The sequence below is a fragment of the Amia ocellicauda genome, chromosome 9 (genome assembly GCF_036373705.1).
Source record: "Amia ocellicauda isolate fAmiCal2 chromosome 9, fAmiCal2.hap1, whole genome shotgun sequence".
NCBI classification, from domain to species: domain Eukaryota; kingdom Metazoa; phylum Chordata; class Actinopteri; order Amiiformes; family Amiidae; genus Amia; species Amia ocellicauda.
Genome location: NC_089858.1, coordinates 14,005,822 through 14,025,030, shown reverse-complemented (window position 1 = coordinate 14,025,030; position 19,209 = coordinate 14,005,822). Strand labels below are relative to the sequence as shown.

At 50.5% G+C, this 19,209-nt stretch overlaps 1 protein-coding gene across 1 annotated transcript in view; it reads right to left on the bottom strand.

Annotated features, from left to right (window-relative positions):
- Positions 1-1,515: 1,515 nt before the first annotated feature.
- The window catches only part of abca2 (ATP-binding cassette, sub-family A (ABC1), member 2), a 34,501-nt gene continuing 16,807 nt past the window's right edge, over positions 1,516-19,209 (bottom strand). Inside the window, exons 16-49 of the mRNA XM_066713282.1 lie at positions 18,933-19,047; positions 18,597-18,787; positions 18,146-18,296; positions 17,808-18,012; positions 17,412-17,570; positions 17,019-17,199; positions 16,574-16,786; positions 15,677-15,873; positions 15,401-15,580; positions 13,816-14,000; positions 13,413-13,533; positions 12,975-13,262; positions 12,553-12,780; positions 12,319-12,421; positions 11,836-12,167; positions 11,477-11,690; positions 11,092-11,197; positions 10,786-10,897; positions 10,633-10,693; positions 10,297-10,471; positions 10,107-10,222; positions 9,745-9,892; positions 9,422-9,545; positions 9,138-9,270; positions 8,833-8,953; positions 4,855-5,033; positions 4,590-4,731; positions 3,944-4,078; positions 3,566-3,669; positions 3,284-3,376; positions 3,036-3,138; positions 2,706-2,843; positions 2,369-2,575; positions 1,516-2,166 (exon numbers count right to left, since the gene is read on the bottom strand). Coding sequence (XP_066569379.1) covers positions 2,131-2,166; positions 2,369-2,575; positions 2,706-2,843; positions 3,036-3,138; positions 3,284-3,376; positions 3,566-3,669; positions 3,944-4,078; positions 4,590-4,731; positions 4,855-5,033; positions 8,833-8,953; positions 9,138-9,270; positions 9,422-9,545; positions 9,745-9,892; positions 10,107-10,222; positions 10,297-10,471; positions 10,633-10,693; positions 10,786-10,897; positions 11,092-11,197; positions 11,477-11,690; positions 11,836-12,167; positions 12,319-12,421; positions 12,553-12,780; positions 12,975-13,262; positions 13,413-13,533; positions 13,816-14,000; positions 15,401-15,580; positions 15,677-15,873; positions 16,574-16,786; positions 17,019-17,199; positions 17,412-17,570; positions 17,808-18,012; positions 18,146-18,296; positions 18,597-18,787; positions 18,933-19,047 — 5,296 coding nt within the window. The 3' untranslated portion in view covers positions 1,516-2,130. The remainder of the gene's footprint in view (positions 2,167-2,368; positions 2,576-2,705; positions 2,844-3,035; positions 3,139-3,283; positions 3,377-3,565; positions 3,670-3,943; positions 4,079-4,589; positions 4,732-4,854; positions 5,034-8,832; positions 8,954-9,137; positions 9,271-9,421; positions 9,546-9,744; positions 9,893-10,106; positions 10,223-10,296; positions 10,472-10,632; positions 10,694-10,785; positions 10,898-11,091; positions 11,198-11,476; positions 11,691-11,835; positions 12,168-12,318; positions 12,422-12,552; positions 12,781-12,974; positions 13,263-13,412; positions 13,534-13,815; positions 14,001-15,400; positions 15,581-15,676; positions 15,874-16,573; positions 16,787-17,018; positions 17,200-17,411; positions 17,571-17,807; positions 18,013-18,145; positions 18,297-18,596; positions 18,788-18,932; positions 19,048-19,209) is intronic.

Below are 19,209 nucleotides of genomic sequence, written 5' to 3'. Positions count from 1 at the left end.
GTGTGGGGGATGTTTTCTTGGCACACTTTAGGCCCCTTAGTGCCAATTGGGCATCGTTTAAATGCCACGGCCTACCTGAGCATCGTTTCTGACCATGTCCATCCCTTTATGACCACCATGTACCCATCCTCTGATGGCTACTTCCAGCAGGATAATGCACCATGTCACAAAGGTCGAATCATTTCAAATTGGTTTCTTGAACATGACAATGAGTTCACTGTACTAAACTGGCCCCCACAGTCACCAGATCTCAACCCAATAGAGCATCTTTGGGATGTGGTGGAACGGGAGCTTCGTGCCCTGGATGTGCATCCCACAAATCTCCATCAACTGCAAGATGCTATCCTATCAATATGGGCCAACATTTCTAAAGAATGCTTTCAGCACCTTGTTGAATCAATGCCACGTAGAATTAAGGCAGTTCTGAAGGCGAAAGGGGGTCAAACACAGTATTAGTATGGTGTTCCTAATAATCCTTTAGGTGAGTGTATATGTAAAAATTCATAGGGATCTCACATTTCTAGCACATGCTAAATATGTCAATTTGATCTGTATGGGAAACTGCAGCCTAACACTACACTGCCACAGCAGCGGGGACACAAGGCCGCTGAAACCAACATGACTCAAAAGAAAAAATTAAAGCTCTAGTAGTTGAATGAGAATATGTTTATAGCAGAGACTGCAGCACATCTTATACACACCAGCTGTGACAACCAAGCACCAGAGCTGACCGACTGAGCATTGATATGCACACGTGTGTGTATGCCTGTGGGTGGGTGTGTGTACACAGCCTGTCTGTAGCGGGTTTCTCTGGACACGACTGGATCAGAGGAGTGTCTGTGGTCAATAAGTTACTGGAGCGACTGAGGGAGATATGGATAGAGAAAGAGGGAGGAGAGTGTGAGAGACAGGGAGAGGGATGGAGAGAGTGTGAGAGGGGAGGAGAGTGATGAAGGGGCACTAAACACCGCTCCAGTAACCTGTGGCACCTGTGCTGCAGCGCATCTCTGTCTCCAGCAACCCAGGGAAGTCCATCAGAAAAACAGGCTACACACTGGGAGCGGCCGGATGGTGCAGCGGGGGCGTAGCACAGTGCTCAGTTGTCACAGCTTGTCTATATACAGTTTACAGGTGTACTGTTAGGTAACCGCAGATAGATAGATAGATAGATAGATAGATAGATAGATAGATAGATAGATAAATAAATAAATAGAACACAAATCAGGTGCAGCTCGGTCTGGGTCCGACTAGAAACACGAAGGGGATCCAAAAGGCCAGTCAAAGGTTCAGAGTTTGAACATTTGAGGGTCATTCAAAGGTCATCCCAAGGGTCAAAGGTTGAAGTTCACGACCCCGTAGGGTCAAAGTTCACTGCAATCCAAAGATGACAGTTTGTGTGTTGCTTTGTCATCCCCATCCCCTCCCCCTCCCCCTCCCCCTCCCTCGCCGCCTCCAATGCACAGGTGAAAGTTTAAAGTTCGCGGCAATCCAAAAAGAAAATGTGAGTGTCACGGGTTAAAGGTACAAGGTCATGCTGATTTATTTTTTCCCTGTAAGGGAGGGGGGTCAAGGGTAATAGGTCACTCAGTCCCAGGCAGACATGGCTGCTCTGATGTTTCCCATTATGTACAGCTAAATTGTTTATTTTTTTGTTTGTTTGTATTTTATTATTATTTTTTTACAAATTTATACCTTTTACAATGAAAATAGAAATCCAAGATGCCGTTAAAATGTCCCCCCCCCGTCCCCTACATTCTTTGTTCCTTTATATTAAACAATGTATCATTTTAATTTTCATTCAGTGATTTACATTTACATTTTCCCTTTTGGTGAAACACAATCATTTACAGTTAAAAGTCAGAGAGAGTCAGAGAGAGAGGGAGAGAGAGAGCAGAGTGTCAGTCTGCCCGTCACTGTTAGTCTGCAGTGATGTCACAGACTTGGGCTCCGGGGTCCTAGATCAGAGAGCATTCCACTCCACAAACATCACCTGACCCACCAAACACATTCATACACACACTGTCGCACACACATTATCGTAAACGCAGTCTCACAGACACACACACTTTCTGCTTCTCTTCTTCTATCCCTCTCTCTCTCCTCTTCCCCCTCTACTCTCTTTCTCTCCATTCAACACAGTGTGTCTGTGTTGAATGACAGCTGGGCCTGGGGAAAGAAAAAAAGGGAGGGAGAGATAGAGAGAGAGAGAGAGAGAGAGAGAGAGAGAAAGGAACACAACAATGTCAAGAATGTCAACATGGTCTCACCCTCACTCCTCTCTCCCTTCGTCTCTCCCTTCCTTTCCCGCTCCTCCCTCTCTCCCTCCCCGTCCACCCTGCTCCCCCCTTTCCCTCCTCTTATCTCTCACCCTCTCTTCCTCAAAGCTGATCAGGCCCTCGTCATCGCTCTCCAGCTCCTCCGTCTCCTCAGTGACCAGTGCGCTGAGCTCGGTGTGGGCGGGGCGGGGGCGGAGCAGGTTGAATACGCGCTGCAGTGGCGACTGGGAGCCACCGGGGGGTGAGCTCTCCTGCTGGTCTAAGTTGTCACTCTGTTTTTTGGCGAAGTTCACGAACACCTGCGGTAGAGCAGAGAGGCAGGGGGGGCTGAGTCACATTGCAGCCCAATGTACGGAGCACACACAGTCAGCACACACACCCCCACACCTATACCCACGCTCCCCCTAACACACAGGGCTACAGCCTCACATTGTCCAGGGTAGTCTGGCTGACCGAGTAGTCCTCAATGCCCAGCACCTCCACCACTTGCTCCATCTTACTGAACACCTGCGCCAGCGACACACTGGCACACTTGAGCTGGAACTGCACCTTGGTATGGTGACACTCCTGTAGAGGAGGGTGGAGGGACAGAGGAGTGGGGGATAGAAGTGGGAGATGGAGAAAGAGTCAGTGGTAGAAAAAAGTCAGATACCCCTAGAACAATACCCCCCTCACACACACACAGTACCATTCCCATCTGACCCCAGCCTACCCCCCAAACACAAATACCCCAGCTGTCTTCCCCCTGAGCGGCCCCACCTTGAGGATGGCCTCTGGGAAGTTCCTGTTGAAGAATCGCACCACTTCCTTCACACTGGAGCTGCTGCGTGTGCGCACCGTGATCATATAGCCATCGCCGAACCTGGGGCACAGGAGGGAGAGGGGGGTACATTTTTGAGGGAGCTGGGAGTACAGTGGACTGTGCGAGTGTACAATGCTGTGCATGCAGAGCAGTGTTCGGTGTGTTTGCAGTGTTCAATGTGTCCAGTGCATTCAGGGTGACTTACCTGTTCTTCAGGTGCTGGATGCTGCCCAGGCATTTGAACCTGCCGTTCACCATGATGCCCAGCCTGGTACACAGCGCCTCGCACTCCTCCATACTGCAGCACAGCACAGCACAGTTAACACACACACTCACACTGCAGCACAGCACAGTTAACACACATGGGGATGGGGTCAGTTGGGACAGGGAGGACAATGGGGACTGGTGGACTGGGGACAGAGGGACAGGTGGATGGGGGGTTGGTTGGACAGGGTGGGAGCTGCGAGTGTGGGTGTGTCCAAGTCACCTGTGTGATGTCAGCACGACGGAGCGTCCCGTCTTGATGATGTCGAGGATAAGGTTCCACAGGAAACGCCGTGCCTTGGGGTCCATGCCGGTCGTGGGCTCGTCCTGAGACCGGAAACAGGAGGTTAGCACGACGGGACACACATCGACACCGCGATAACCACTGTCTCTCTCTTTCTCCTGCTTTCTCACTTGCTCCCTCCCATCCTCCCTCTCCCATTCTCTCTCTCTCTCTCTCTCTCTCTCTCAATTCAGTTCAATTTAACAGCTTTATTGGCATAAGTCGATGACATCAATGATGGTCTCTCTCCCCACCCCTGCTCCTCCTCTACTTCCCTTCACTCCACTCCCCCACCCCTCCTCTCGTTCCCCACAGTACCAGGAAGATGAGGGAGGGGTATCCTATGAGGGCGATGGCGGTGGACAGCTTGCGCTTGTTCCCGCCACTGTACGTCCCGGCCGGCCGGTCAGCGTACTTGGTCAGCTCCAACTTCTCCAGGGCCCACTGCACCACCTGGCCACAGAGAGAGGGAGAGAAGAGGGGGAGGGGGACAAAAGGAAAGGGAATTACAATAATAATAATATCTAACAATAGCAATAAGAGACAGATGAATTACTATTTTTTTCTGAACTAAACCCTATGAACAATAGTCATTCAAGGGCCACTGTGGCCCTTGGGCTGTGGCAGGCAGCTGGACACTGGGCTGCCAGTGATATGCAGCTGGTCTCCTATCCCAGGAAGACTGGGTGTTTTTCTGGCAGGTCTGGGAGTCTCTCACTCTGGTATTTTGGGGGGACATTTCTGTTCTAATATTTCTATATTTTTCAAATGTTAGAAGAAAGTGCAGATCTGTCTTGCCCTCTTGTGGTTGACAGTGGGAGCACAGCCTGTCCTCTCTGGGCAGCCGGGTCTGCCTGTGCCGGCCAGTCTCAATGGCCAGGCTGTGGCTGCTGGGCTGGTAATTTGAGAGTATCTCCCTCTCTCACCACTCCCTCCCTGTCTTTCTCCGCTGCCTCTCACTCACCCTCTCCTCATCCTTCCACGGGATTCCTCGCAGGCGGGTGTACAGCTCCAGGTGCTCGCGGGCGGTCAGGTCCTCGAACAGGGCGTCGAACTGTGGGCAGTACCCCATGCTGTGCTGCACGCGCAGCAGCTCCCGCAGGATACTGGCAGAGATGGAGGGGAGAGAGAGAGACATTTGACATTGGATGTGGAACTTGAGATCTACAGACCCAACTGCATTCCCTCTGCTCCACTCCACAGCATCCCCTGCCCCCCTCCCCATGTACCTGCGCCCCCTGATGAAGGCCTCCCCCCCTGTTGTGCTCTCGTCGCCTGTCAGCATTTTGAAGGTGGAGCTCTTGCCCGCACCATTCACCCCCAGCAGGCCGAAGCACTCGCCGGGCCGCACGCCCAAGCAAAGCCGGTCCACTGCCACGATGCGGCCCACTCGCCGGGAATGGTACACCTGGGGGGGCAGTGAAATAGTTAATGATCTTGCGGTCTTGTCATTAGTAGGCTGAACACCTAACATTTAAAATTCAAATTCAGGGAGGTGGCTTTATTGACCTGAGTGATAGGAGTCGTGTTGACAAAGCAGTTTTACACAGAAGAACACAGTCAACAACACTCAACAACAACCACTTAAAATACTATAATAAAGATAAATAGATAGATAAATATTTATTTTATAAACCGATCAGCCATAACATTATGACCACTGACAGGTGAAGTGAATAACACTGATAATCTCGTTATCATGGCATCTATCAGTGGGTGGGATATATTAGGCAGCAACTGAACATTTGGTCCTCAAAGCTGATGTGTTAAAAGCAGGAAAAATGGGCAAGTGTAAGGATCTGAGTGACTTTGACAAGGGCCAAATTGTGATGACTAGACGACTGGGTCAGAGCATCTCCAAAACTGCAGCTCTTGTGGGGTGTTCCCGGTCTGCAGTGGTCAGTACCTATCAAAAATGGTCCAAGGAAGGAAAAGCGGTGAACCGGTGACAGGGTCATGGACGGCCAAGACTCATTGAAGCACGTGGGGAGCGAAGTGCGTTCCGATCCAACAGATGAGCCACTGTAGTTCAAATTGCTGAAAACATTAATGCTGGTTCTGATAGAAAGAACACACTGTACATTGCAGTTTGTTGCATATGGGGCTGCGTAGTCACAGACCAGTCAGGGTGCCCATGCTGACCCCTGTCCACTGCCGAAAGCACCTACAATGGGCACGTGAGCATCAGAACTGGACCACGGAGCAATGGAAGAAGGAGAGCTGGTCTGATGAATCACGAGTTCAAGGTGTTGACTTGGCCTTCAAATTCCCCAGATCTCAATCCAATCGAGCATCTGTGGGATGTGCTGGACAAACAAGTCCGATCCATGGAGGCCCCACCTCGCAACTTACAGGACTTAAAGGATCTGCTGCTAACGTCTTGGTGCCAGATACCACAGCACACCTTCAGAGGTCTAGTGGAGTCAATGCCTCGACGGGTCAGGGCTGTTTTGGCGGCAAAAGAGGGACCTACACAATATTAGGCAGGTAGTCATAATGTTATGGCTGATCGGTGTATATATACAGCTCTGGAAAAAAACAGAGACCACTTAACATTGATTTCTGAACTTGGAGTGAACTTGGAGCTGTATGTTTATTAATAGTTAATGATAAAAACAATATCATGAAATAAGTTTAAATAAATTATGATATTTGACATGGAATATCCTTACCAAAAATGTGTAGTGATAACAGAAGATGATTATAAGTTACAGTAAAAATACTTTTTGGGAAACATCTAACAAAGCAGGAACAGCTATAACAGTAACAGTGACAGTGACTCCAATGCCCCATTTACACTGGCACACCGTACATGTCCAGGTTTTCTGGACAGTTAACTATCTGGTGCCAGATGTGGCCGTAAGCATCCGTCACCCCACTGAGGAAATACTTTGCTTCCAGAATCGGAGATGTGTGCTTGACTTGTAGACAGACAGGCAAGAGATCCATTATGTTGGAAGATACACTCACCTAAAGGATTATTAGGAACACCATACTAATACTGTGTTTGACCCCCTTTCGCCTTCAGAACTGCCTTAATTCTACGTGGCATTGATTCAACAAGGTGCTGAAAGCATTCTTTAGAAATGTTGGCCCATATTGATAGGATAGCATCTTGCAGTTGATGGAGATTTGTGGGATGCACATCCAGGGCACGAAGCTCCCGTTCCACCACATCCCAAAGATGCTCTATTGGGTTGAGATCTGGTGACTGTGGGGGCCAGTTTAGTACAGTGAACTCATTGTCATGTTCAAGAAACCAATTTGAAATGATTCGACCTTTGTGACATGGTGCATTATCCTGCTGGAAGTAGCCATCAGAGGATGGGTACATGGTGGTCATAAAGGGATGGACATGGTCAGAAACAATGCTCAGGTAGGCCGTGGCATTTAAACAATGCCCAATTGGCACTAAGGGGCCTAAAGTGTGCCAAGAAAACATCCCCCACACCATTACACCACCACCACCAGCCTGCACAGTGGTAACAAGGCATGATGGATCCATGTTCTCATTCTGTTTACGCCAAATTCTGACTCTACCATCTGAATGTCTCAACAGAAATCGAGACTCATCAGACCAGGCAACATTTTTCCAGTCTTCAACTGTCCAATTTTGGTGAGCTTGTGCAAATTGTAGGCTCTTTTTCCTATTTGTAGTGGAGATGAGTGGTACCCGGTGGGGTCTTCTGCTGTTGTAGCCCATCCGCCTCAAGGTTGTATGTGTTGTGGCTTCACAAATGCTTTGCTGCATACCTCGGTTGTAACGAGTGGTTATTTCAGTCAAAGTTGCTCTTCTATCAGCTTGAATCAGTCGGCCCATTCTCCTCTGACCTCTAGCATCAACAAGGCATTTTCGCCCACAGGACTGCCGCACACTGGATGTTTTTCCCTTTTCACACCATTCTTTGTAAACCCTAGAAATGGTTGTGCGTGAAAATCCCAGTAACTGAGCAGATTGTGAAATACTCAGACTGGCCCGTCTGGCACCAACAACCATGCCACGCTCAAAATTGCTTAAATCACCTTTCTTTCCCATTCAAACATTCAGTTTGGAGTTCAGGAGATTGTCTTGACCAGGACCACACCCCTAAATGCATTGAAGCAACTACCATGTGATTGGTTTGTTAGATAACTGCATTAATGAGAAATTGAACAGGTGTTCCTAATAATCCTTTAGGTGAGTGTATAATCTCAAGTGTTGTGTGGGATCAGGAAGAAATTACAGTTTTATTAGCAGCATGGAGTGAAATCCACATACAGAAACAATTACTGCTTACAGTTAATATCTGAGTGTATTAAAAACTTGCTGATCTCGGATTTCACAGGACCCCGGTTCAGTGCCGTGACTAGTTCAAAATAAACTGAAGGACAATAATCGGAGCGATAGCAGCCAATTTTATTAATATTTTATTAACAAATGGACGGTATTTCAGGCTGTTGTTTTGTGAATGGTGTGCAGGTTTTTTGTACAACAGCTCTGCAGAGACAAGTTAAACACGATTTAATTTAAGTTAAATGAATGAATAAATAAATACATAAGATCTGGGTTGCCCTCTAAAACATTAAGGACTGGTTTAATAAATGTGTCCCTAAGTTCATAAACACCACGACTGAAGCGTGCACACTTGTAAATTATAACCTGCTATAGTGTAACTGCTATTACTGTATGATTAATCGTGAAACGTGTGCATTTTGTTTCAAATGTAATTGCCATGGTTAAAGGCGTCTGCTAAGTTCATTAAAAATAATACGGCAAAAAGTGTTGTTTGGAGTGTTATTTTTGCACATGGAAAAGTTTTCTTACAGTAACGTAATGCTTGTCTGAATAATGTTGTCTATACACATTTAGCTCTTCCTAATATCTCTTAACAGAGACGTGTATTTATTACGTGGTTTACAATCATGTAAAGCAGAAAGAATAAAATAGCCACAATGGTCCTTTCCACGTCAGGCTGTATCACTCGTTGTGTTGTTTTATGTCTGTTTTTAAAACAAACACAAACCAAACCCAGTGGAAACGAGACAAGTGACCTGCAGGTGATGTGCACACTGCCCCCTGTGGCCCCTCAGGTTGTGACAGGCTGCTAAATATTTTGCAGTTTGGTGGGGCTGTGTGTCCTCTGGGTCATTCATTTGTGGGAAGTCAGTGAAAACATTTTCCCTCCCAACCCCCCCACCCTGGGTCTCCTCTTTCAATGACCTCTGACCTTGGTGAGGTTCTCTATCTTGAGCATGTCATTGTCGGCATCCCCTCTCAGCACACGCCTCCGCTCGCACGCTACGTCAACATCATCCTGCTCCACGGGCTTACTGCTCACCGCCACACGCCTGGGAACACAGAACACTGGACACTGAGGCACAATGAGAGACTGAAACACTGCGGCACTGAGAGACAATGAGAAAATTAAATACAGAGGGAGACAGAGGCGCCAGAGAGGCACAGAAGCACAGACACACAAAGAGAGACAGACACAGAGACACACATGTAGATGGACACAGAGCTGGCCCTCACCGTGGTTTGCGCAGAAAGTTGTACTGGCACATGATGGTGATGAAGAAGCCAACAAAGCCCTCAATTGTCATGGCCACCAGCCCCCGCGTCACGATGTCCCACTCGAACGGGGACTTCACCTTATCAAACTGACCTGAGAGAGAGAGGGAGAGAAAGAGAGGGGGATAGGGAGGGAGAAATGTAAAGATATGGTGAGAGTGTACAGTACAGTATGTTGTGTGCAGTGTGTCATGTGCAGTGTCAGTTTGTTGTGTACAGTGTCAGTACGTAGTGTGCAGCCTCACCAATCTTGGCGTAGTACTCGTTGATGTACTCGTTGTAGGCCATCTCCATCAGCCCGTGGCCCAAGTTATAGTTGGGAAAGATCAGGAAACAGGACTTAAGGTACCCGTTCACTGCCTTCAGATCCTGAGAGAGAGCAAGAGGGAGAAGGAGAGAGAGAGAGAGAGAGGGTGGGGGGGGGGTTGTAGTTACCTTAGAAGTATACATAACAGAGTACAACGTGTGCAGTGTGTGAAGTATTGGCAGTGTGTGTATGAGTGTGAAGACGCATCACCCTGTTGCGCAGTGGAGAACAGAGGGACGGGAGGTTGTGTGGGTGTGTTACCTTGTCGTGCTCGAACAGCTGCAGCAGGAAGGTGGCCACGGTGGCGGTGATGCCAATGAAGAGGTTTATGACTATGAGGAAGACGTAGGCGGTGCTGGGGACCTCGAACCAGAACGATGCCGGGTACATGATCGGAGTGATAGACCAGCTGGAGGGAGGGAGGGAGGGAAGATTAAGACACAGTAACTGTAAGGTCCCCAGCACTGTACTATACTGTCTCTCTCCAGGACCAGGGCTGCAGACCTCTGCCCTGCTGTACAGGCACCGTACTCAGATCAGGTACAGACATATAAAGACATACCACTGACCATCAGTAATGGCACCATCGAGTGCAGTGTAGAAGACAGAGTGGAAAAACTCACCCGTACAGCAGGAACAGAGAGAGGACTGCTGGGAAGTTGGTGGGGGAGGTGTAGGCCGGCAGGTCGAAGACAAACAGGATCAACACACAGCATGTGGCCGGGACCAGATAATTCAACTGAGAGAGAGAGAAATAAATATTATGTCCTCTCTCTCCCTCCCTCCCTCCCTCTCACTCACTCACTCACTCACCATGTCCCAGATGTAGTTGGCCAGCCAGTAGATGACCGGGTCGCAGCTGCTGACAAACTGCAGGTGCTTGGCCTTTGTGGACTTCTCGGCCACCAAAAAGACCACGAAGCTGGCCGGCACGAAGGACATCGCCACAATGATGAAGATGGCTATCACCACATCAGTGCCCTGCAGCCTGGGGGGAGGCGGGGGCAGAGAGATGGGATACTTAGTGCTAATAATTAATCTCAGGAGACTGCAGAAGGGGTGATTGCCCTGTCATGTGTGTGTGCATGTTTGTGAGAGAGGTTGGCAGAGAGAGGGGGAGTGTGTTAAAGAGAGAGAGGGTGTTCTTACAGGTAGTCCAGAGACAAGCTGGCACTGGTTCGGTTCATAGGGTGGTTGGTAACTGTGATACCTGTGGAGATATGCACACTGCACATTATTACACTGTATTGTACTGTATTACATTACACTGCACTGCATGCCACCCCCGGGTGCCACCCTCACCGTAGGCTGCAGGGTTGCCTTTGCTCTTGGGCAGGTTGGCTCTCAGGATGGCATTGTTCAGGGCATTCAGGTAGGTGGGCATGCTGTGGTAGCCCTTGTTGTTGTAGAACACCTGGAGGGAGAGCGCGACAGGTAACACACCCGAGACACTCACCTGCCACTCACCTGTCAATACACTCGCTGCAAAACAAACATGCATACACATACACGCACGCACACGGACACACATTCGGTGCCACACACAAGCTTTTACACGTACACAAATGGAGGCATTACAGACAAAAACAAACCCTCTCGGCCGCATACCTGCGCTGATCTGCGCACAGCAATCTTGCGAACCATTGGCGGGGTCTTCCTCCCAAAGGATGCTGGGATTGACTTCTGGATGTTACCAAAGGTGAGCGCGCCGTACCTAAGGGACAGAGGGACAGAGGCCAATGAACCTGTAGACACACGTGTTTGACTGAATGTGTCTGTACCTCTGTCTACCTGACTGCACCTGTATCTACGTGATTCCCCATCTAGAGCTGACTGTACCTCACTGCATTGGGATACACCTGTCTCTATATTCCTCCACCTGTCCATACTGCACTCCACTTGTGTCTGTCTGGAAGTGAGGTAGTCTTATCTGTGGTGCCACACCCCCACCTCACTCTCAATCCTCTCCCACACCTCACTCTCCTCCCCCTACCTATGCAGGCGTAGGCGGTCCGAGGTGTACAGCAGGTACTCTGAGACGTTGCGCCCTGTGATGTCGACCAGGATGTCTCCCGTGACCACTTTCATGAGGGGGGGACGCCCTCCCACGCCACTGGGGCAGGAGAAGCCAGTGCCCTGCATGGAGCAGGTACACCTAATGGGCTCGTGGATGGTGCGTGGGAGAGAGGGGGGGGACGTCACCGCCTCTGCACAGACACACAGAGAGGAGGGGGAGGGGGCATGAGGGAGAAAGGGGGAGAGTGTCAGGTGGAATGTGCAGCACTCTAATCGGTAAACCCCACACACAGTGCCTCCCATCTCTCCAACTCTCCCTCTCCCTCCCTCTCTCACCGTGGACAGTGGTGGGGGGAGGCGGGGCGGTAAAGTTCCAGGCCCCGTCCTCGAAGGGGTCGGCGTCGGGGTCATCGGAAGGGGCAGGGGAGGGCGGGGGTGGCACGAAGTTGGACAGGGGCACGCCCTGGGTGAAGGAGTCCAGACACACGGAGTCAAAGTAGCGTGCCGCCAGCGTCTTGGAGTTGTTGGCGCTGGGGTTGAGTGTCTGAGCCAGCTGGTCCAGGGTGCTGTTGAAGGGGGTCTTGAGCACGCAGGTGGCCCCCACCCCCGAGGGCAGCCGCAGCGTGTTGGCGATCTGCTGGGGGCTGGCGTCCGGGGACAGCTTACTCCTGAGAGAGAGAGAATGCTTTGGCAATAAAGTTGAGAGGGGTTTGCGCAAATTGGGGCAGTTATCTGAAATCTGCCTCCAGGACGTTTCACCCTGGGCCAGTTTAGTCTGTAGGGGTACAGTAGCTTGAAGAACGTGCTGTGGTGACTGACCTGTACTCTGCGCGGTCTTCGTTGGCGTAAGGGATGAAGTTACCCCTGGGCTGGGTGTAGTTGTGGTACTGGGAGGGCGACAGGATCAGGGGGGGCAGGTCACCTAGAACACACATTGAGATCACTGGACTGGAGTGGACTGGACTGGACTCATAAATACTGTACTCTCCCCTTCCTAACCTCCCTCATCCTTCTACTCCCCCCCTTCTCCTCTACTCCCTCCCCCTCCCTCACCAATCTCAGGCACGGACAGGGCGACGGTCATGGCCACGCAGACGAAGAAGGCAGGTAGCAGGATCTGGGAGAACAGCCCCTTGGTGTTCCTCTTGGCGCAGTGGAAGCGCTTGACCAGAAGCCCATGAAATTGGCGCAGCCGCAGCCACCAGCCCTCCAGCTTGTAGCTTCCCTGGCCCTCCAGTAGGGGGGACTGCTGCTCCCGTGGCTCCTGCTCAGGGTCCTGGTCTGCTGGACAGAGGGTGGGGGTCACGGGGAGGGGAAGAGAGAGGGGGGGAGGAGATTAGGAGGAAGGGAAGCGGATAGAAAGTGGTGACAATACACACTAATAAATCCTTGGTGTTTGCACGTCTGTCCCTGTCCCTCAGCCCAGCCCCACTCCAGTCTATCCCAGTGTGCTGCACCCCCTCCCAGCCCCTCACCCTGCATGCTGGCCGTGTCCATGTCCTCAGCGGTGTTGAACAGGGGGCTGTAGTCTCCATAGAAGTCGGCATAGAGCCCCCCCTCATCCCCGCGCAGCGAGCCCAGTGAGGAGGCTGACCGCAATGAGCCCTGGCTGTGGCTCAGCCCCGATGACATCACCAGGTTACTGAGCTCCACCTCCGGCCTCCCCCTGCCGCTGCCCCCAGCCGGTGGCCCATCGCATGCTGGAGACCCCCCCCCTGCAATGCCTTCTGACTTCCCCAGGTCGCCTGCCGAGTCCTTCATGTCTGAAAGAGAGACCATCCCTGAGAGAGAGTGAGGAGAAGGGAAGGGCAGGGAAACCGACAGAGGTCTTTCACACAGACAACATATTACACATATGAGCACATAATAAAACAAGTCATAATACACTATCAGCTGTACCCCACCTCCCTCACCAACGTCGCTGTTCTCCAGTGACTGGTCCTCCTCAGACACCTTGAGGAAAACCTCCTCCAGGGTGGTGTCCATCAGCCCGAAGCTGCTCAGAGCCAGGTTGTCCAGACTCTGCTCCAGGGCCTGAGAGGGGAGGGAGAGAGACAGGGAGATAGGGCAGAGCAGGAGGGAGAGGGAGAGGCGAGGGGAGAGAGGAGAGGGGAAGGGAGTGGGGGGAGTGGGATAAGGAGAGAGGTGGAGAGGGAGAGAAGATGTCAATTTGAACTGGTGCAGCGAGTGACACACCGTCTCTCACCCTACCCTCTCTCTCTCTGCACCATGAACAATGATTGAAGCACACTGTCACACATATTCCCACATACACACACTCCCAAAATCACTTACACTCCCTCCCTCCCTCTGTACCTGGAACAGCCGCTCAAAGCAGCCCTTCTTGACCGCGTCCGAGGGCAGCACGTAGGATAACTCTGTGTTAGAGTTGGACACCAGCAGACAGGATGCCACAAACTGCCGTATGAACTGTGTGACACGCGTCTCTGAGCAGGAGGACATGGAGGAGGATGGCTGGGGGGGCAGGGGGGCACCCAGGCCTGGGGAGAGGAGGGGGGTATATTAGTTTAGATGGAGTTTTAAGGTGGGGGAAGACTAAGCAACACAGAATCAGAGAGACAAAGAGACAAAGAGAGAGAGAGGGAGAGAGAGAGAGAGAAACAGACACATAGAGAGAAAGAGAGCATAGAGCAGGAGAAGCAGCAAATTAGATCATAGGAATAACAATAAATAAAGATCCAGATTAAGAATGGATTCCTAACAATAGAAGTGGTCACTGCAGGACATAGAGTGAGTTGTAAGAAAGGAAGGAGGGAAAATAAGAAAATAAAAAAGGAAGGAAGGAAGGAAAGTGTGACTGAAAAGAAAACTTCCAGAGCACCTAAGAAAGAGCAGCTGTAGTTAATGACATGAGGCTTTGCAATTGGTAAATAAACAGCATTGGGGGTAATGCGTTGGTAACATAACACGCCACTGTAGAAATATTAGAGTTTTAATTCGAGTAATAATACTACAGTTACTTTCTGTAAAAAAATTATGAGAGGGGCTAAATTCATCTAAATGATGTGGTGTTTAAATCGGAAGCAAGTATCAGTAAATTCAAGCTGAACTGTAAGGTGGGCATTATTATGAAACCCACTACTTCTCCAGGCAAGCTACACAGCCAATCACTTGCAGAAGACACGTGTCAGTCTTTTGTGAACGGTTATAATGAAGATAGCACATTGCAATATTTAGTGATTTTACAGTGATGATTTATTTTGTACCTTAACAGCCTCCATAGCAGTGAATTCTGTGCTGTAGATGTTGCGCAGTGATCTCTACTTCATGTGTATTTACGGTTTTAATTGTTTACCAGTTTAGAGCAGATTCATTTGCAGTTTTCTACACTACTGACCCGAGAACTAAGGGAACCCACGGCTTAAGTTACAGTTTATTTGTTTGGCACACATTTATAAAACACAATAATTACTTGTTTCACAGGCCAAAAAGAATTAATGTAGCGGGTAATATAACACGCTACATTTTAAATTAACTAATATGTAATACTAGAAACTAATAACGACTAATATATTACGTTTTATCAGTAACAACTGTAACTATAGGCACTCTATGACAGGGAAGACAGAATCCAATCCAAAAATAAAAACATTCCACAAATCTGGCACCCTGCGCTGACCACATGGCACTAATATGATCACGTGCAGGCAGAGTGTGGCAGCCTTTCGCATTGACAGAAGCATCACCACGACCACCGAGTGCAAATAGCCCGCCGAGCACCACCACACCCAGAGACAGCACACTTACAGAGCAGCCCAGCTCAGCCACCCGCGGCAGGACCAGCACCCATCACTACCCCTGAACTACGCTACGCAGTGACAGAAACACAGCCAGAGAGACACATTGACAGACACAGACAGACACAAAGAGGGTTACAGACCGGTGCGCTGGCTGTCGCTCTGTTTCTTGACCAGGGTCAGTTTGTAGCCATCCCCGTAGGTGCTCTTGAGGAACAGCGGGGAGCCGCAGCACTTCAGCTTGCCGTGAGACAGGATGGCGATGCGGTCACCAAGGAGATCGGCCTCATCCATGTGGTGAGTGGACAGCAGGATGGTGCGTCCTGGGAGGGGAGGGGGAAGGCATCATCTCTGTGAAGGTCTGTATGTTTATCTCAAACATCTGTACAATTGTAAGGTATGTATATTAATATACTCACCCTGTTTGTACTTGAGAATGAGGTCCCAAATGGCTCTGCGTGCGTAGGGATCGACCCCGGCCGTGGGCTCGTCCAGGATGACGGCGCGCGATCCCCCCACGAAGGCAATGGCCACTGACAGCTTCCTCTTCATCCCCCCCGACAGCGTCTGCACCAGGGAGTGGCGCTTGTTTGACAGCTCAAGGTCCTCTATCATCCTGAGAGAGAAGAGAGAGCAAAAGGGGAGAAGAAAGGAGGGGGAGAGGGGGAGAAAGAGAGAGAGGTGTGGTGTTAATTCAGGGAACATAACAACACAACCACTGAGTCTGCAGTCTGCACTTCACACCAAGTACCACAGCGCCCTCAACTGTTCAGATACAGTACGCAGCAGAGACATTTAGCCAGTGGTGCCCAAACACAGTCCTGTAAAGCCCCTATCCAGTAAGTTTTGTCAGTCACCCTAAGTTGCAAATTTCAAAAAACTGGGAACACATGTAAGTTATAGATCAATTAAACAAAAAACATGTTCAATTAAGGGGTCGCTGGTCATTGAGGGCTGAAAAAGTTAGTTAATTTCCTTTATATCAAACCTCTAACTTACAAATTACCTACTTAATTGATGACAATTAAATTGTTCCAGATGTTAAGTAATTGATGATTAAAGGTTACCTATAAAACCTGTTGGATAGGGGCTCTCAAGGACTGTGTTTGGGTAGCACTGCATTAACCTTTCTCTGTCTCTCCATCCATCTCTTCTGCTCTCTCCTCCTCTCTGTGTCTGTCTCTGTCTCTCTCTCTCTCTCTCTCTCACTGGGATAGGGCCAGGGTTAGGGTTAGGATCTCCCTGCATCTCTGTGTCTTTCCCTCTCCCTGTGTGCCCCTGTGTGTTAGGGGCTGGGGGTTGGCGTGTCTACATACTTGTCCATCTCCTTGCGGATGTCGTCCTCGGCCATACCCTTGAGCCGTGAGTAGAGCCACAGGTGCTCCTCCACGCTGAGCCGGTCGAACAGCACGTTGTGCTGCGGGCACATGCCCAGGTTTTGCCGGATCTGGTCCATCTCGGTGCGGATGTCGTGGCCGTAGATTGTGGCGGAGCCCGAGGTGGGTGGGAACAGACCTGTCAGGATGGACCTGCAGGGAACGGAGGGGAAGGGAGGGAGAGCAGGAACAGTTGAGATCAATTGAGTTGAGTCATTTAAAGACACACAGTCAGGCCAAAATCTCAACACACACTGACAGGATAATGGATACTGAGAGACAGACAGACTCAGACAGGGACACAGAGAGACTCAGACAGTGACACAGAATGTGAGAGATGCAAAGTGACACAGACATGGACAAACATGGACACACAGACACTCACATGGTAGTAGTCTTGCCGGCACCGTTGTGGCCCAGGAAGGAGATGACCTGGCCCTCATGCAGGTTGAGGCTCAGCTTGTTGAGCGCCAGCTTGCTGCCGGTCTTGTACACCTTGGTGAGCTTGTCGATGCACACCACGAGGGGCAGGTGGCTGGGCTCCTCCTCAATGCCACGCGTCTCCTCTGAGTGGAGGGGAGGAGGGTCACCATCTAACACTGTATACACTGCACTACAAACACACTCTGACAATGCACACACACATACACACACACTGACACACTGCACTACACATTGACACTGCACTACAAACACACTCTGACACTGCACACACACATACACACTGACTGACACACTGCACTACACTACACACTCTCTTCCTCTCCCACTCTCTCACCTGTTCGGCGGTGCTCCATAGCACAGGCCTGGTCCTCCTCCATCACACTGAGCCTAGCCCCGCCCCCCCAGGGCCACTCCCATGCCTCCGTCCGCCCGCTGCCCAGCCAATAGGATCGCTGCAGTGGGAAATACCAGGGCCGGGGCAGCCCATACATCCCTGAGAAAGAGAGAGGGAGAGAGAAGGAGTAACGAGGGGTGTAGAGGGAGAGAGGAGACAGAGAGAGAGACTCAATGCAATTCAATGTTGCTATTGAAAAGTACTCAATTGCTCTCAACATAATCTCTCCCTCCCCCCTCCACCTTCCCTCTGCCTCCCTTTCTCCTCCTCCTCCCTCTCCCACCTCTCCCACTCTCCTCCACCTCTCCTCTCCCTCTCCCCCTCCCCCTCTCTCACCTGGGTGCACAGCCTCGATGTACCACGTGAGCACTCCGTACACACATGCGTCAATGGACAGCATCAGCATGGAGAGCAGCAGGTTGAAGTCATCACCCTCTACTGGTGACTGGTTGATAGTGCGCCATTGGATGCCCACCCCGGCAACCTCGTATAGTGCGAAGTACTTGGAGCCCAGACCAAACGCTGTGGTGGACATCAGCGACTGGAGAGGCAGAGAGAGACAGTTATTCAGACACAGGTGGGTCAGTCAGTCAGCCAGTGTGTGTCTGTCAGCCAGTATATCATTGAGGGTGTCAGTGGTTAGTCTGTCTGTCTGTCTGTCTGCGAGCTCGTACCGCAATGCACTTCTCGAAGGCCGTGATCTTGTCGTGGGCGACCTCCTCCCTGATTGCCACGTACATGTAGGGTACGTAACTCAGGAAGTAGATGATCCCACCGCACGCAGACGCCACCTTCGCCTTCGAGTACATCACCGAAACCAGGAAACTGCGGGAGGGACATAGAGCGGGGAGACTGGTCAGTAAAGAGCGACACAGAATGACACATGCCTGCCACACACTGAGAGGGGCAGACTGATTACTCTGCCTCCTTGACTATTTTATGTAAAATGTCTGTAAATACATATCATTTCTGTATTTATTGTTCCTATCGCCCTGTTCTTGAGCACTGGGCCTGTCTGTCAATCCTGTGACAACACTGATGTCACTTAGCCATGCCAATAAAGCTTTTCTGAGTTTGAATTGAACTGGGTTGTGAGGTGTATCAGCAGGGGGCAGTGTTGCATACCAGAACATGATCGTGGCGATGGCGTAAATGGTGAGGAAGAGCCAGATGATGAAGGGGTCGCTATGCAGCAGCACCTTGCCGTACTTCAGGATGGCAGTCAGCGCGGTAACTGAGATGGACAGCTGGACAAAGCCTGTGATGAACCAGGCCACCCAGTGGACAGCATTGTTCAACCCCATCATCTTCATCACCTGAGAGACAGAGAGAGAAAGAGAGAGAGAGAGAGAGGGAGTCAGTCAAACAGAAATGGAAACAACCTGACTGACACAGACTCACAGAGAGGCATAGAGACGAACAGGTATATACAGAGAGGGACGGAGAGACTGACGGACAGACCTCTTTGAGACGATGCTCCTTCTCAGCCACAATGTGCTGGATCATCATGGCCACAGAGTAGACCCACGAGATCACCATACAGAGAGGCATCATGTGCTCGATCACAAACAGGAAACTGGGAGAGAAGGAGAGAGACCATGGCAATAACTTGATCAGACAGACAGACAGACAGGGACAGTGGGAGAGGAAAGACTAAGAGGCAGACAGGCTTGTTACATGTGTAGCAGCGGTAAGTGACAGAGAGAAGGTCAGACAAACACACAGACAGAAGGAAAGA